We start from the raw sequence: 18,534 nt of genomic DNA, 5'->3' as shown, positions 1-18,534 counted from the left end.
AGCAACTTTTCAAGTCCTTGAATAACCATGAATTTACATAACTTACGTCACTACTTTTTCACTTTTAACACGATAAATATGATGTGCATAAGTAAAATACATAGGTAAATTCAGGATTTATAACGCAACAGTTTACCCTCTAGTAATAGAGCGCAGACAGCTCATAGTATAACTGTAGGCTCAAAACAGATAAACATAACATAGAAGCAAAATGGAGTATTCAGATCCTAACTTTAAAGGCTCAAGTCCCAGTTCTTTCAAAAATTGCAAATTTCAAGTAAATGACAATAGACATCTTCAGATCCAAAGTTTTAAGACTCGTGTCAGAATTTTTTCCAAATTTACAAATTCCTCGTAAAAGACGACAGTTTAATACAAACTCTTTATTTCTCAGGGTCGTCGTTACGTCGTTTTAACTCTATAAACCTTCTATCAATAATTACTTGTTTTCCATGCAATATCTCATGATTATCAAAAACCATAACAATGGCTGAAAATATACTGCACGTAGTAAGTTGATACTACTGCCCTCTATAAATCATGTTCTCAATAATAATATCTGTATTTCAGTTTGGAGTCGCCACAGCTGAAAGCAGAGGGTCAAACGGTATAAAATATCTATTCTTTAGGTCTGTATTTTTATTACTGTGTGATATGTATACTTTCATAGAGTTTAAAAACATCCTTTTAATTAAAAACTTTAAAACCAAAATACGTTTTACCTTTCTCACGTTTGTTGTTCAGACTGAATTTCTTAATGGAAAATTAAAACAACAGTTAGAAAATCGTTTAGGATTAGAAATTGCTTTAAGAATATCGTCAAAACGAAAAATATGATTCTTGTATATAAATCTTATATCCCTGTATGTACCAGTTTCTGTTAGTCACATCTTAGTTTGTACCAGTTTCAACTAGTTACATCCTATTTTGTAATTACTTCTGTTAGTTGCATTCAACTTTTTATCTTTTTCTTCTAGTTACATCTTAGCTTGTACCTCTTTTTTCTAGTTGCATCCTAGTTTGTAACTATTTCTGTCAGTTACATTCTATTTTGTTGTTTTTTTCTGACAGCCTTATCCTAGTGTGTACATGTTTGTATCAACCTCAACAAGATTCTAACCAAGTGTACATTTTTCAAACCAAATTGTGAGTTAATATGATATTTGTAGGTGGTTTTTTCTATAATAGATTATGAATTGTTAAAGTTTAACGTTCAACACAATAAATTGCATAACAGATGGAGTAAAACTAGTGAGGTTGGTGTTTGAAACCAAAAGCAGTGTGTTATGATTTACTTTCATTTCTTTGACATCCACAGTACCAACATACGAGTATTATGTGATCTCATCCCTCTATGACCTTTGATCTTGTCTTGAATATGATAACGTTTATTGTCACGATAAAACAGACTACACTAATTTAAATTTGCTTTACTGTTTCGGTTGTTATTTATGTTTTCTCTTACAGTAGGTAAGTTATGTCTAACAATGTGTCAACTGGTTCTTCTTCTTTTGTATTTAGGAGTTGTGTACAGTTATCGAACAACATATCACACTGAGTTTTGACGTTAATGAGTTATTGGAGGTTTCTTTGTTTTCCACTTTTTACCAGCGCACTGTCACCCCTCTCTTCCCTAAATGGCAGTATGGGCTGATATGTGAACTCCATGTGACAACCAGATTTTATCTTTTTTTTTAAGGAACCGTTCTTCAAATGACATCGATTTAGTGGGTTTTGTTGTCTGGCTTAATAGTTTCACTTCAAATAAAAACAAAACAAGCAAACCACCTAAAAGGTACCAATTTGATAATTTAATCAGGAGAATTACAAATAGATATTACAAAAATTGACCTCAAGTCATAACAAATTTTTATACTCTTAATACATCAAGTGATTTATTACGACTTTCTCAATCTATTCAAGTATACACATAATAAAATTTTGAAGGATAGAGTTACCCTTGGAATTTCTTCATGCAGTCTTTCAAAATAACATTATTTAACATGATTAATTAGACTTGAAGAAAATAAGATAATTCTACTTTATTTTCCTATTGAAATTTGAGATTTATATCTAGAAGTTAGACGTATATAATAAATAAATATATTGTGAGCTTAGGATCAAAATATTTTTAATTTTCGTTTGTTTTGAAATTCGCACAAAGCTACTCGAGGGCTATCTGTGCTAGCCGTCCCTAATTTAGTAGTGTAAGACTAGAGGGAAGGCAGCTAGTCATCACCACCCACCGCCAACTCTTGGGCTACTCTTTTACCAACGAATAGTGGGATTGACCGTCACATTATAACGCCCCCACGGCTGGGAGGGCGAGCATGTTTAGCGCGACTCGGATGCGAACCCGCAACCCTCAGATTCCGAGCGCATGCCTTATCGCGCTCGGCCATGCCAGGCCTTTCATTTTCGAGAAAGGAACTTCAGAAATCGATCTCAAATTGAAGTTACTTGCTCTATCAGACAGTAAGACGTTTAGGGTCAGCAATATGATTATGTACTAAAAAAAGACCTATTGTTACAAATATGATCATATAATAAAGGTAGATCTAGTTTTAGGAATATGATCATGAGCTAAAGGAAAATCAAGTGTTAGCAATACGATCATGTACTAAAGTAAAATCTAGTGTTAGTAATATGATCATGAACTACGGATAGATCTACTCAATTATCATATTACTAACACTAGAGTAAGAACTAGTCAAGGTTCATATCACTAACACTAGTTCTTACTTTAGTACATGATCATATTACTAACACCATGTGTTTCTTTCGTATATGATCATATTTTTAACATTAGTAACATTATTATGTACTAAAGGAGAATATAGTGTTAGTAATATCATCATCTACTGAAAGAACCTAGGGTTAGTAATATTATCACGTACTGAACATCTGGAGTTAATAATATGATCACGCACTAAAGTAAGACCTGGTGTTTGTAATATGATAATGCACTAAAGGAAGATCTAGTGTTCGCAATATAGTCAGGTGCTAGAGATCTATTGTTAATAATATAGTCACGTACTAAAGGAAGATCTAGCGTTGGAAATATGACCACGCACTAAAGGAATACCTTGTGTTAGTGATACTATCATGTAGTAAAGGTAGATGTGGTGTTAGTAATATGATCAAGTACTAAAGGAAGATCTGGAATTAGTAATGTGATGATGTACTAAAGAAAGACCAGGTGTGAGTAATATGATCATGTATTGAAGGATTCTCTAGTGTTAGTAATATAATTATATAATAAAGGATGATCTAGTGTTAGTAATATGATGATGCACTAATGTAAGAACTAGTGTAGTAATACGATGGTGTACTAAAGGAAGCCAAGTGTTAAAATACGATTATGTACTAAAAGAAGATCTAGATTTAGTAATATAATCATGTACTGAAAGAAGACCTGGTGTTAGTAATATTGTCATTTTCTAAAGGAAGATCTGGTGTTAGTAATATAATCATGAATTAACGGAAGACCTAGTGTTAAAAATATTATCATATACCAAACAAAGATCAAGTGTTAGTAATAAGATCACGTATTAAAGAAGGATCTAGTCACTAGATCAATTATACGTTGACAATCCAAGAAATACTTCACATTTAAATGTTAAAAAGTCTATGAATCTAGTGTTAGTAATATGATCACATAGACTTTTTAACATTTAAATGTGAAGTATTTCTTGGATTGCCAACGTATAATTTCCAATGTTTGACAGTTGATTCGTTTGAGTTTTGGGAAGCTCGAAATCTTCACCAAGTGCCTTTGTTTATTTCTTGGAAGGTCGAAGTGTAGGAGTTATGCCAGCAATCAGCCGCTGAAATGAAAAAAAACAACTAATTAATAGTTGAGGTATAACTTCCTTATCTGAATATTAACCTCATTTATCATCATAAATATTATATCTGGAAATATTAACATAAATGATATTTATACGTAAAGAAACTGGTGTATTTTAGTAATATTTTATTTGCCAACTTTGAGACTGTCTCTATAGTCAATATAAGTGTTGAAAATCTACTACAATATGATCATATACTAAAGGAGGATCTAGTGTTAGTCATATGATTATGTACTGAAGGAAAACATGATAATAAGTTTCAGTATAAATAATTTATCAATAATATTTAAAATTTTACTTTTGATAAAGACGAAAAGCAACTCACGTCCTTAAGAGAACCTGGTGTTACCAGCATAAAATGAAAAGCATATAACGGAATCCATAACATTGAAGCCAGGGCTATCCCCCCAGCCTAAGACTTCTCCCCACCAAGGATAAACGTAAGTCTCTGCATACACCAAAGGCTTGTATCTCAAAACTGAAAACAGGAATATTCCCTAAAGGAAATATGTATTTAGAATTAGAAAAAAGACATTCTCTGGTTCTCTGAATGAAACTGAAATAAAATTGAACATCATTTGTGTGTATATATATATATATATTAGCTACTAAAGATAAGGTATTTATTTATATGATTTTGATACTGTGAGAAACGTAACTGAGTTAACATAATGCCAGTTTTATCGAGTAAGTGAGAAAAATGATCTGTTATCACAATTAACATATAGTATTCTCACTTGCTGAATGTTCAAGGTTCATTTCGTTACTTACAGTGAACAAATGTACAAATCCAGGTCCTCCATTATCCTTAAATACTTTTATAACTCCACCATAGGTGAGGGTCAATACAGTTTACCGTAACTGAGATATGGCGTGGCTGTTTATGTCAATGTCAGTGGCCGAAATAAATAATACTATTATGCAATCTGTTGTGCTGAAATACAACTAGTTCTCAATATCAGAAGTGGCGATTGAGGCTCATTAAATGTTTCGCCATCTATTGAATGACACCTCAAACAAAAATCAATAAAAAATTCACACTTCTGGTTTGGTTTGTTTTGAGTTTCGTGCAAAGCTACATGAGGTGTATATGCGCTAGTCGTCCATAATTTAGCAGTGTAAGACTACAGGGAAGGCAGCCAGTCATCATCACCCTCCTCCAACTCGTGAGCTTCTCTTTTACGAACGAATAATGGAATTGACCGTTACATTATAACGTCCCCACGACTGAAAGGACGAACATATTTGGTGTGACGGGAATTCGAACCCACGACCCTAAGATTACGAGTCGATTGTCTTAAGCACCTGACCGTATCGGTCCTACATTTTGTGTATTCAAGATTTAAACAATTATAAAAATAATTGTGGTATGTGTAGCCATCATTTCTTTATCACATAATTATAAATAAAAGTACTGTGTGCTCAACATGAACAGGACTTTCAGTATGTCAAGATCCTGATTATATACTTATTGATAAATGTTTTAAATGTAATACTAAAATTGCGGTTGTTAAAACTAAATTTAATTTTCAATGAACGGTGCCATCTTTAACACATAAAACATTAATGTTTATATCAGAATTGTGCCTTTTCAACCCTGAAAGGTGCCACAAACAAACTCCGATATCAGAGTTGAATTCAACAATCATAGAAATCTATCCTTAAATTTTCATTATTCCAGTTGGATTTTCAGTCGAATTTCGTCCTCTTCTTCTTGGAAAGGAGTCTGTGGCATTTAGGTGAGGACGTTTCTGGGACCAAACCCGAACTCACCATTAACATACCAATAATCGCGTGCTGATATAATCCACTAATTCCAATGTTATACTGTTATTGGTAATATAGGGTATCAAACTTACCAAACAAATGGCTGGAGAGACAAAAACCCAGGTAGCGAGGAAGTACCAGTTAGGCCGATATCCTGTCATCTCTTCAATGTTGCTAGACAACCTTTTTACACCTGAAATAATTTATTGTTATTAATATTTTAACAAATTTATTGTTTTACTGGTTGTTACCTTCACGTAAAAAACCACTTGACATAAAACTTGAATTAAATCAAATCTACAAATTAAAAGTGTATTTGTTAATTAATAGTTCAAAGTTTATAATGAAAACAACTGAAAATCCCACAAAAGATTAAAACAAAAAAGGCCCTGGTGGTTAGGGCGCTTGACTCGTAAACTGAGGGTCGTGGATCCGAATCCCCGTCAAACGAAACATGCTCGCCCTTTAAGCCATGAAGGCATTATAAAGTGATGATTAATCCCACCATTCGTTAGTAAAAGAGTATCCCAAGAGTTGACGGCGAGTGGTGACACCTAGCTGCCTTCTCTCTAATCTTATACTACTATATTAGTGATGCTAGCGCAGACAGTCCTATGTAACCTTCGCAAATTTAAAAAACAAAACAAAAGGTAAGAAGATAATTTAAAGGATGAATAGCGAATCTGATCCTTTGTGGAGATAAAGTTAAAAAAAACTAGAAAAAGTGAAGCGAAGAAAAATTAAGTTGTTAAAAACTATTGACTTTTGAGTACAATAATACAAGGATTAAATGTAATGAATAATTAACTATCATCTCTAAAGTGAAACTTGAGTAAGACACAATCTTCTACGGTTAACTTGAGAATAATATATCATCATCTTTAGGGAGAGCTTGCACATAGTACAACAGCACATTCTAGAGTTAATTTCAGAATAATATATCATCATCTTGAATATAGCACATCAGCACATTCTAGGGTTAACTTGAGAATAATACAACAACATATTTTAAGGGTAACTTGCATATAGTACAACAGCATGTTCTAGGGTTAACCTGCATATAATAAGATACCACCCTTCAAGATTAACTTGTTTATTGTACAACAGCTCCTCCTAGGATTAACATACGTAAAATACATCATCACATTCTACGGAACAGAATAACAACATATAAATAAACAGATATATAAGAAGTGGGAAGTGGCGTAAGAAATAATGCAGGACATGCATTTGAAACTTACCATAAACCCATGTAATAGCTATAGTTTGAAAGAAAACAGTGAAGAGTAGAGTCATTCCACTGGCAGAATAACAATCCATTATTTGAAATATGTACATGCCCCCCTGAAAAGTAAAAATATTATTTTAGTGACTAATACAATCAGTTTAAAGAAATCCAATCAAAATTATTTATTAACAGTTTCGTTTTTATTAAATATATTTTATTACAAGTTACAGTTTTCATATTCTAAATACAAGATAACACCATGGTAAAGCCACAGAAATAAACAGATATATCAGAAGTGGAACGTTATCGAATAAATATAATAGTATTGGGAGTTGTGCTTATGGTAAGTTTTATTTATTACGTCATTTTTACAGTGAATAAGATTTGTTTTAGACTACACACCCAACATAAGTCTTCATGTATTACGCATCATCATCAGACATCATGCACACATCACATCATCATCACGTACTACACACCCAACATCATGCACTACACATCATCATTAGACATTACATACTAAACACTAAACATTTGACATCATGTGCTACACATCATCATTAGACGTCATGTACAACAGACCAATCATTACATAACAAACTGAGATAGTTATAGATATCTTTCTACAGGAACTAACATCTCACTGTACAGCAGTACCAAACTGTTATCATCATTGACGCCATTAATTATGACGTCGTTTATCTTGGATAAGATGACGGCTTGAGGAACTTTTTTTTTTTTTGACGGACAAATGAAACATCTACCATAATGATATCTTCCTTTTACTCGTTTATTGATTTTTTTTAATATTATGGAACATACCTTAGTGACCATTGGTAGGCCTAACATGTATAAGATGATAACAATTACTACGGTAAAAACTTCTCTTCGCGGTCTCAAAAGAGATGGCCATTCGTCCACGATCCCTGTGATGAAAGTTTCCACGGTGCAGAACTGAAAAACAAAAACTGACCAATATCAGTACACATGTTGTCATAACATACAGATCAAAGTAACTTAATAACATAGTTAGACAGATCTATATAAATTGTATATGTACACTGCTAACCAAAATCTTAAGATCAATGAACAAAAAGAGAAAATATGCATTTTGCGTTGTTAGACTCAACCACATATTTGAGTAGAGCTTCGATAAAAGACAATAAGAAAAGGGAAAATAAAAAAAAAAAACCTTTTTAGCATTTAATAGGAAAAATGTGAACACTATGAAATTAGCCTAAATACCAGTTGATCAAAAGTTTAAGACCGTACTGAAATGAAGCGTTAATCGGTAAACACGAAACGAAATTTAGTCATTTGTGTTCAAGCATTAGTATTGTCAACATCTTCCACTCGCATCTCCTGTGTAACATTGGGTACAAACATGGCAAAGGCAAAAAAGTTGACAGAGTTTGAACGTGGCAGCATTCTCGAACTGCAAAATTAAGGTCTCTCTCAACATGCCATCGCTGGTGAGACTGGGCGTAGTAAAACTGCTGTTGCAAATTTCTTAAAAGATCCTGAGGAATATGGAACGAGAATTTCAAGTGGTCAGCCCAAAAATATTTCGCCGACGTTGAGTAGGAGGATTCGACGGGTTGTCCGGCAAGACAACAGCCAATCGTCGAACCAGATTAAGGCCCTTACGGACACAGAATGCAGCTCAAGAACAATAAGACGGCATCTACGAGAGAAAGGCTTTAAAAATCGTAAACGTTTTCAAAGGCCACGCCTCCTTCCACACCACAAAACAGCTCAGTTAAACTTTGCTGAGAAGCACCAAACACGGGGCGTAGAAATGTGGAAGAAAGTTTTGTTTTCCGATGAGAAAAAAGTTAACCTGGACGGTCCAGATGGCTTACAACGTTACTGGCACGATAAGGATATCACACCGGAGAAAATTTCTACACGACACAGTGGAGGAGGTTCCACATTGATCTGAGATGCTTTCTCCTTCCATGGAACAATAGAACTCAGATTATTCAGGGGCGTCAAACACCAGCTGGCTACATTAGCATGCTGGCGAGAGCATCCTTATTGACTGAAGGTTCCCGCTTGAGTGGAAATACCTGGATCTTTCAGCAAAACAACGCTGCAATCAACAATGCCCGCAGGACAAAGGACTTTTTCATGGCAAATAACGTGATTCTTTGGGACCATCCAGCGTGTTCGCCCGAACTGAACCCCATTGAAAATGTTTGGGGGTAGATGGTAAGAAAAATCTATAGAAATGGACGTCAATTTCAAACAGTGCATGATATTCGTCAAGCCATCTTCACCACTTGGAATAATATACCAGCCAGCCTTCTGCGAAATCTTATATCGACCATGCCAAAGCGAATGTTTGCAGTTATTCGCAATGATGGCCGTACAACTCACTAATGAGACCTCTTATTGGGCATTTCCTACCCTGTTTGGAACTTCTTTCTGGTATGGTCTTAAACTTTTGATCAGCTAGTATTCAGACTAATTTCTTAGTGTTCACATATTTCCCTATTAAATGCTAAAAAAGTTTTTTTTTTATTTTCCCTTTTGTTATTTTCATTTTTCGAAGCTCTACTCAAACAAGTGGTTGAGTCTAACAATGCAAAATGCAAATTTTTTTGTGTTAATTGGCCTTAAGATTTTGGCCAGCAGTGTATATATATTTAGTGAATTAATGTTTTATATAATAAAGTTTCAAACATACGTGTTATTATTTAGTTTGATAACGTAATACTTCATCTTGCGTGAGAGGACGTTTTTAGTTATTAGTTTCTGAAATAGAAGTTTATCTCTATGGATCACTGAAGAATGGTACTTTGAAATTTCTTGCATATTGAAATATTTAACCAGCGATAAACAGTTAAACAATATGTGGTTTCGCATCCATTGTTTGATTTGTTAGATATAAAATAGAACATAATGTAAACTCATGTGACGTGCAGCAACAAGTATATGTGCCACACAACAAACATGTGTTAGAGGTCGCAGTTGAAACACACAACAATCTGAAACTAGGACTAGAATAACGTGGTGAGATTTGTCGCAGGTATCAACCACGTAACTCATTAGTGACATATGTAAGAACTTACAAACATATGTAGCAACTGCAAGAGGTATTAACCATGTAGCTGATATAGTTCATTACTGTGACATGTGGCACATAACTAAAAAAATGTAACACGTAACAGCCATGTAACTTGTTACTAATATATGTAATACGATAGGAAAACTTAGGAGGTATCCATCGTGAAGATGATATCTGTTATATGTAGCAAGTTACATACAATTGTAGGATGTAGCATACACACGTATTAACAATTGTATTGTAACTCGACACATGACTTGCAACCAAATATTTGATAGGGCAGAGGAGGAAATAAAATATATGATATTAGCAACACACCAGAAGGGCTAGTTTTGTTAAACTGAAAAATTATATGTTACACGCACACCAGGGAATAATATATGGGAGTCATGGAGTTAAACAGTTCGTAGCTTCTACCGTTAGCTCCTGTTGCTACTCAGGTTGTCAGTGTAATTAATGACAATGATATCCTTTCATTTCATCAACTACAAGTTTTACAAATTTCACGTACTAGCCTTACGTTCATTGAGGGATTGGCAGAATTTCTAAATCCCAAAAACAGTCGCAACTTGCTAATTGTTTTCCCCTTACCTATCGGTTCTCTCGTATATCTCTTGTTCTTTGTTGAAATGTGTAATTGGGTAAAATGTAACGGACGTACTAAATAACACCCGCACGTTAACGTTACTCACGTTTTATACTGCTGAAATTGTTTATTTCACTTCCAAGGAGATTCCATACGTTGAACCACGCACAAGACGTTAAAACTCCCACCAAGCAAACGATAACAGAAACGTATAAATTTAAAACAAAAACGAAAAGACAGTGTTTAATCCCTGAATATTTCACAATGTTGACGTACATTAACACATAAACATATTATCTGCTCACCTGACTGTTTATGCCGAGGATTAGCAGCATGAAGAAGAATACAGTTGCCCATAGAGGTGAATTATGCAACTGTGAAACAACTTCAGAGTAGGTGATGAATGCCAACCCTGGACCTGAAGAAAATACATCATGTTAGATTATATCTAAACAAGGACCGTGTTTGTACTCTGAAAATAACACAGCAGGTCACTGTCTGATAATACTTAGTGTATATTAAGATGTTGATACACTGTAACTTAACAATAGACGTTTCATTTTAAATGTTTTAGAACCAAGATTAAAAAAATATATATTAATAAAGTTTGTTCTGAAATATTCTGTTACACGTTGATTTTGTACAGAAACAGAATTTTTAGTGTTTATATAAACAACTGAAGCACTAGAAGACTGAATTATCTTACCGGACTTTACAACGTCAGCAACTTCAGTCCCGTCACCTTTCAAGTAGGCCATGTGTCCGAGGACGGAAAATACAACGCTACCAGCAAATATACTGGTAGCAGGGTTAATAAGACAAAGAATATATCCGTCTCTAGAAATAAAGATAGAGAAACAATTATGAATGTGTGCAAAGTGTACAATAATATCCATGGAAACAGAAACACTGAAAGAATAACAAATACAGAGTATAGAGAATTATTACATTATTGAACATTTTTGTGCAAATCATTGTTAAATAATTAAATTAAAACATAAGAAAACATTTCTTAAGAGTTTGTTTGTTACCGGAAGAAGTTGTGGCTAAACTTGTTGTAACTTCCAAGAGTTACGACGGAACCGAAACCAACACCAAAGGTGAAAAACACTTGCGTTCCTGCTGTCACCCAGACCTAATAACATTAATACAATAAATTAATACTGATTACAAAGAGTTCACTTCTTTAAATTTAACACTAATTTAGTTTAGTTTCGTTTTGATTAAAGAATTATTAACTAGTATTAAAGATTGATAGCAAATAAACGAAAAAAAATCGCTTGACAGTTACTGATTAACAATGACACTGTTTTCACTAAAGACGTAAATTACAGTTACATTAGATGGGAAGTTTTATTTGTTGCCCAGTCTGGTTGTTAGTGTTTGTCTTCAGCGTCAGGGGCATTAAAATGTACGGTTAATCCTACTATTCGTTGGTAAAAGAATATGCCATTGGTTCTGTCCAACAACCTTTAACATCTAACATTAATATTTACTGGTGTTTATATCGTATATGAATGTAATAATGATAACATTGGTATATTAATATAATAACAATAACACTTAAATCTGAATATAATAACAATAACATTTACATATGAATACAATAACAATAACATTTATATATGAATGTAATGACAATAGCATTTATATATGAATATAATGACAATAACATTTATATATGAATGTAATAACAAATAATGTAATAACACATTTATATATGAATGTAATAGCAATAACATTTATATATGAATGTAATAATAATAACATTTATATATGATAACATTAGTATATGAATGTAATAACAATATCATAAACGAACCTTGGGATCCAAAAGTTTGTCAAATTGTGGACTAATGTAAAAAAGTAGTCCATCTCCAGCGCCCTCTAACGTCACTCCACGAATAAAAAGAACGATTAGAATGACGTATGGAGTGACTGCTGACACCTCAATAATCTGCAAACAATGAACAAATAATAAAGTAAAACAGTCCGAAGATATGAAATAATTAATGCCAGAAACATTAAAGATTATTGGATTAAATAAAAGGTGATGTTTTCTTATGATTACTGTAATTGTGTTTTATGTCGTTAGGTGATGTTTTCTTATAATTACTGTAATGGTGTTTTATGTCATTAGGTGATGTTTCCTTATAATTACTGTAATGGTGTTTTATGTCATTAGGTGATGTTTTCTTATGATTACTGTAATGGTGTTTTATGTCATTAGGTGATGTTTTCTTATGATTACTGTAATGGTGTTTTATGTCATTAGGTGATGTTTTCTTATGATTACTGTAATGGTGTTTTATGTCATTAGGTGATGTTTTCTTATGATTACTGTAATGGTGTTTTATGTCATTAGGTGATGTTTCCTTATGATTACTGTAATGGTGTTTTATGTCATTAGATGATCTCTCCTTATGATTACTGTAATGGTGTTTGATGTCATTAGGTGATGTTTCTTATGATTACTGTAATGGCGTTTGATGTCATTAGGTGATCTTTCCTTGTGATTACTGTAATGTTTTTTGTTACTATGTGATCTGTTCTTGTAATTACAAAAATGGTGTTTTATGTCATTAGGTGATGTTTCCTTATGGTTACTGTAACACTGTTTTATGCAATCTTTCCTTTCTTTCCAAGTTTTATTTTAGTTTAAATCTTACCTTGCCACTTCTCAGTAGACCTTTCCAGATGACGAAATAAACCACAAACCAGGCAAGTAACAAACACAAACTCAGTTCCATGTTCTCACCTCCCAAGTCATGTAATCCCGAAGTAATCTGTAATGTTCGACGCCTTCAAAAGAGTAATAAATACTGTTTTATTGAAATGTACTATTAAACCAATTTCAGTTAGGATTTCATAATTTTTAATTTTTGAGTATTAAATGATAAAACTGTCTACTATGGTATTGTAAGTACCTTTCAAGCCAATAATAGAAACAAGGAAGGTTATTTAAAAACCAATTATACCTAGAAATATATGTCCTAAAATTTATCTTACAAGATTAACAATAAGGTTAACTGGGTAAAATTCTCACAAGGTACATGGTGCATCATAACTGGCACATGAGGTGTCCATTATTATTACAGTCATTGTTAGTTGAGTCTATTCCTAGATGTAGCTACAGTAAGCATCATCTGTTTTTAACCAACTTCTACAAAATATACGTATAACAAACATTATAACAGAATTAAAATTAAACAGTTATTTTGAATTATCAATCTTATTTCTAAACCATGAGTCACAACAAATAATGTAAGTGGCCATTGCATTATGTTGTCAGATAAAATCCAGACACTGATGTCAGACTAGTCAGCAGGTATGTAAAATCATTTAAGGGTTAGAATTTGAGTGCTTAGAAACGTAATATCTCAACTCCTACTGCCTTTCATAGGGCTGCAGCCAACTGTGAGAAGGCAGTTACGCTTAATATTCAGATACAACCTTAAAAGCATCCTAAAAATTCTAAAAGTTGAAACTTCCAACCTCCACTATTTTATTTAAAAAATGATATTAAACAAAATTTAATCAAATTTAAAATTAAACTTTAATAGAAAGATGTTTGAATTCAAAATTTAACAATTATTTTACAAATATTTAAATTTTCTCTCATTTATATAAAAAAACTTCTATTAATATTAATTTTAGGTGTTAACATATCTGCTAAAAGAAGTATCTTACATTCTAATACAAATTATCAAAAGTAATCATATTTTTTATATTTTTATCTTTAACTTTGTCATTGTTAAGCACAAAGATACACATTGAGATATCTGTTACTTGCATTATAAGTCTTCAGACAAACCGTTATGCCACTAGGAAGCCACCTTTACTTCTTTTTTTTACTATTACAAGTATTTATTTCAATTGAAATTCTAATACAAATAATTTTATTTAAAAATCAGTAGTTTTGTTTTGAAAATCATTGTATAATTTATAAGAATAAGGAGTTTTTCTTCAAAATATTTTCCTTTTTTTATTAGTAGATTTACATTGTATAACTTTCTAAGATAGTTATTTTGACGTTAGTTTGTTGTTGTTTTTTTAATTTCGCACAAAGCTGTTTTGTTTGTTTGTTTTGGAATTTCGCACAAAGCTACTCGAGGGCTATTTGTGCTAGCCGTCCCTAATTTAGCAGTGTAAGGCTAGAGGGAAGGCAACTAGTAATCACTACCCACCGCCAACTCTTGGGCTACTCTTTTACCAACGAATAGTGCGATTGACCGCCACTTTATAACGCCCCCACGGCTGAAAGGGTGAGCATATTTGTGCGACCGGGATTAGAACGCGACCCGCAGATTACGAGTCGCATGCCTTACGTGCTCGGCCATGCCGACGTTAGTAAATGAATGTTTGTTAATGGAATTTATTTCAATAGAATTGGGAAGATCTTTATTACTCTGAGATTTACCTAGATTGAAACTTAATTGTAAAGGATTAGTTGTTTGTTCTACATGCTTAAACCACATATATTATAAGTTAATGAATAAATTATATTATCATTTTACATCGGGGTATATCTTAAAATAAATGTTGAAAATCCACTGTGGCTGGACAAGTTAAACATTTTGGACTATCGACAATATATTTTTCATAAATTAAAGTAGAAAAATATAAATTACTGGTAAACAGTTAACTGGACTAAAAACCAGTGTACAAATGTGGAAAATGAATAAATAATAACATTATGTTGATAGAAAATAGTTATTTAATTGTACTACCATTGTAATATATATATGTATATATATACATAGAAAACAATATTTTGAGAACACTAGATCCAAATACGACTTTTATTTATTGATCGAAAATAAAAGATTCATCTGAAAAATAAAAAATTAAACCTACTCCCAGAATTCGGTTACAGGTGATTTTGCTTCGGTGGCTGTAATATTAAGATTCGTGATGTTGGTTCCCTCTTTCATACAGTATTTTGTGTTCCACCAATTACCACACGATTCCCAAGGCAGTGGTGACGTCATTGAGGAAAAGAAGTAGAATATAGTCCAAGCTATTATCACCGCGTGGTAGATATTATAAAGACAAACGATGGTCATTGAAGCAAAGCCAATTCCTAGTGAAAGTATAGATTACATAACATAAGAACTGTTGACATATTTGAGACACAAGTATGAGTTATATTTATCCGGAAAAGGTGAAAAATACCAAGGCATTGGAAGTGAACAACAATAGCTACCTTTAAAGATAGGAACTAAATTCCAGACCCCGATACCACCAACGCTGAGGTACTGACCAATGGCCACTTCCAGGAAGAATAGAGGAGCAGCACACAAGACTAAACAGATGAGGTAGGGAAACAAAAATGCCCCTAAATAACAAACAACAACATATAATCCATTAGAACCATCGATTTAACATTTAGTAAGGTAAAGGTTTCATGTATATTTTGTTGGATTAAACCACAAGACACATACCTCCACCATTTTCATAACACAAGTATGGAAATCGCAATACGTTTCCAAGACCGACAGAGTAGTTTATAGAACTTAAAACAAAGTCCAGTTTTCCTTCCCATTCCCAACGTTCTGGTTCTTTCTCCTTATCTGGACTTGTTACCGACTGGATCATTTCATCAGGTATTGTGATCACTACCGACTGGTTCATTTCATCGGGTATTGTGATCATTTCCACTCCATTTTCTACACTGACGGCTTCTGATGTTTCATTTTCAGGAGATATGTTATCCAAAGACGTAACTTTAACACAAGCAAATGCTGTAGAAAACAAAATACACTGTCAAGACATATATGTATATATATATATAGTTGAAAAAGCATACAGTTATATACATGTACAGTTGAAGCGATGAAGAAATAAATACACCTCAGAAAACCAGTAAAATAAATTTGTTTAAATGTTCTGTTTCATTTATTCCATTAGACACAACTTCTAAGTGCACCCACACCCTAAATTGTTTCATTTAAAACCATTTTCATGTGCACATATACACAATAATTTATCTAGGGAGACATTAATTCAGTACAATCAAATACATTATGTAACTGTGCGTTCCAAGAGATGTCATTTATGTATATTTACGTTTTATTTAAGTAGATCAATTTTTAAGTTTTGTTTGTTAAAATTTTTATATTTTAAACTGCCACAATTTCTTCTTTGTTTATATAGTTTTCTAAATTTCTTAAACAAATTTTCGAGCATAAAAAACCTAGAAATGAAATTCAGAAAGATAATATTAAAACTGAGAATATATTTAACAAAATAATTCCAACATTGCAAAGTCGTTGTCATCCTTATGTACATTTATTAAAGCCAGGATTGGTCAGAAATTAGGATATTTCTTCGTTCTGCACTTTATTGGTTGATTTTCTGTTCACCCTTTGATTTAATAAAGCAGTAAGTAAAAACCATGAACAGTAGAAAGGTGTTTTCTGCTGTTTGTTGTTCGGTTGCTGTGTGAAGTTCATGTCCCGTGCTTCAAACGTCCACTCTTTTCCTAAGTTAGTTAATATAGTAGTCCTAATATATTCTTAAGTGAGATTTGAAAGTGAAAAAACTCTGCCCCGTAGCAATTTTTATTTCCTTGACGTCATGACAGGTCTGTTAAAGAAAAGTTACCAAAACCTGAAGGTCGTTTTGTCGGTCAGTTCTGTTTGTGTCTCAATAAAACGTACATAACAAATCTTACTCCAGTTTCCTTATTTTTATAAACATCAGTCACTTAAAAACTTCTTAGTGTTAAATAAAAAAATTAGTTACTTACGATGAGGTGGTGACTTCCTCATTTTAAATTAACAATATACAGTCGCCTAAGATGTAATTTTCACCTTCAACTGTTATAACAACAACAAAAAACAAAACATTTACTTATGATTTGATAGTACCTTCCATATGTTAGAATATCAATAGTTAGACGCTTAAGGTGTAGTGTTCACTTCCAACCTTATGATTTGATTGTACCTTCCATATGTTAGGATATCAATAGTTAGACACTTAAGGTGTAGTGTTCACTTCCAACCGTTATAACAACAACAACAAAAACAAAACATTTACTTATGATTTGATTGAACCTTCCATATGTTAGAATATCAATAGGTAGTCGCTTAAGGTGTAGTGTTCACTTCTTACCGTTATAACACCAACAACAAAACAACATTTACTTATGATTTGATTGTACCTTCCATATGTTAGAATATCAATAGGCAGTCGCTTAAGGTGTAATATTGACCTTCAGTTGATCGGAGAACAAAACCAGTAATCTGAGAAGTGATATTGGCTATGTGTTGAGATAAAATATTCATTCAGTGTTGTTGAGTTTATCAACAAGTGCGAATAATGAATGACGTGTAGTGATTTGTTTATAAAAAATGCGACGATTTGTCCTGATTTCTTTGAGTATTACAATTTGAACAATTGTTAGTCAAGTCTAGCACTACAACACTTGCAAATGTGTTTACAGTTATGAAACTTGAAATAGTGGTTATAAAATAAATTGAAACACTTAAGGTAAGTACATGTACCTCTTTTACTGTTATGTATGTTTTAGGTTAAGATTAAAACACAGCCGGCTTCATTTCGATACTAAATGTGAATCGTATTTGATTAACAAAGATATATAAAATAAACACGTCTTTCGCTTCATAACAAAACCTGTCACGTCATCTAATACATGGCCTCAAATGAAAATCTGGTGGACAAAAAAGAATGGTGTGTCTTACTGTTAGACATACATTAATACTAAAATGTCGTTCTTCGCCAGCTGATGTAATTAATACCATTTCCTTTAGCATAGTTAGTTTAATGTTTCATATGCGATAAACAACAGAAATAACCGTATTTCTTACTAAATATTATTAAACACAAAGATTAATACATTTGACTTATAACAACAAAACAGGAACGAAACGTTTCATATTCCAAGCTGGTAAAAAAACTGTGTCGATAACGATGTGATATTCAGTTTTAAAAAATTGATTTGTATTCCAACCATTTGTTTTAAAGGCGGGGTAATCTCACCTGGAAACCAATGCTATAGCTGTTTCTT

At 32.7% G+C, this 18,534-nt stretch overlaps 1 protein-coding gene across 1 annotated transcript; it reads right to left on the bottom strand.

Moving 5' to 3' along the window:
• Positions 1-1,789: 1,789 nt before the first annotated feature.
• Positions 1,790-17,290, bottom strand: LOC143246870 (sodium- and chloride-dependent GABA transporter 2-like). Its single transcript, XM_076494115.1, has 14 exons — positions 17,254-17,290; positions 15,947-16,246; positions 15,709-15,840; positions 15,360-15,585; positions 13,172-13,304; positions 12,325-12,459; positions 11,534-11,637; positions 11,209-11,339; positions 10,808-10,920; positions 7,669-7,800; positions 6,860-6,962; positions 5,711-5,811; positions 4,177-4,348; positions 1,790-3,827 (listed from the first exon to the last, which is right to left on the bottom strand). Exons 1-13 carry the CDS (start codon positions 17,273-17,275, stop codon positions 4,181-4,183), a joined length of 1,800 nt encoding a protein of 599 aa, XP_076350230.1. The 5' UTR covers positions 17,276-17,290; the 3' UTR covers positions 1,790-3,827; positions 4,177-4,180.
• Positions 17,291-18,534: the final 1,244 nt, after the last annotated feature.

This window comes from Tachypleus tridentatus, chromosome 1 (genome assembly GCF_004210375.1).
Source record: "Tachypleus tridentatus isolate NWPU-2018 chromosome 1, ASM421037v1, whole genome shotgun sequence".
Lineage (NCBI taxonomy): Eukaryota > Metazoa > Arthropoda > Merostomata > Xiphosura > Limulidae > Tachypleus > Tachypleus tridentatus.
The sequence above is the reverse complement of the archived record's forward strand: the minus strand, read 5'-3'. Positions and strand labels throughout refer to the sequence as shown.

Excerpts from the sequence above, each read along its gene's own strand:
- LOC143246870 (XM_076494115.1), bottom strand. The coding sequence starts at position 17,275 with ATGAGGAAGTCACCACCTCATC. Across the intron at positions 12,460-13,171 it reads GTCTACTGAGAAGTGGCAAG|ATTATTGAGGTGTCAGCAGT; the intron begins GTAAGATTTAAA and ends CATTGTTTGCAG. Across the intron at positions 11,638-12,324 it reads ACAAACTTTTGGATCCCAAG|GTCTGGGTGACAGCAGGAAC; the intron begins GTTCGTTTATGA and ends TAATGTTATTAG.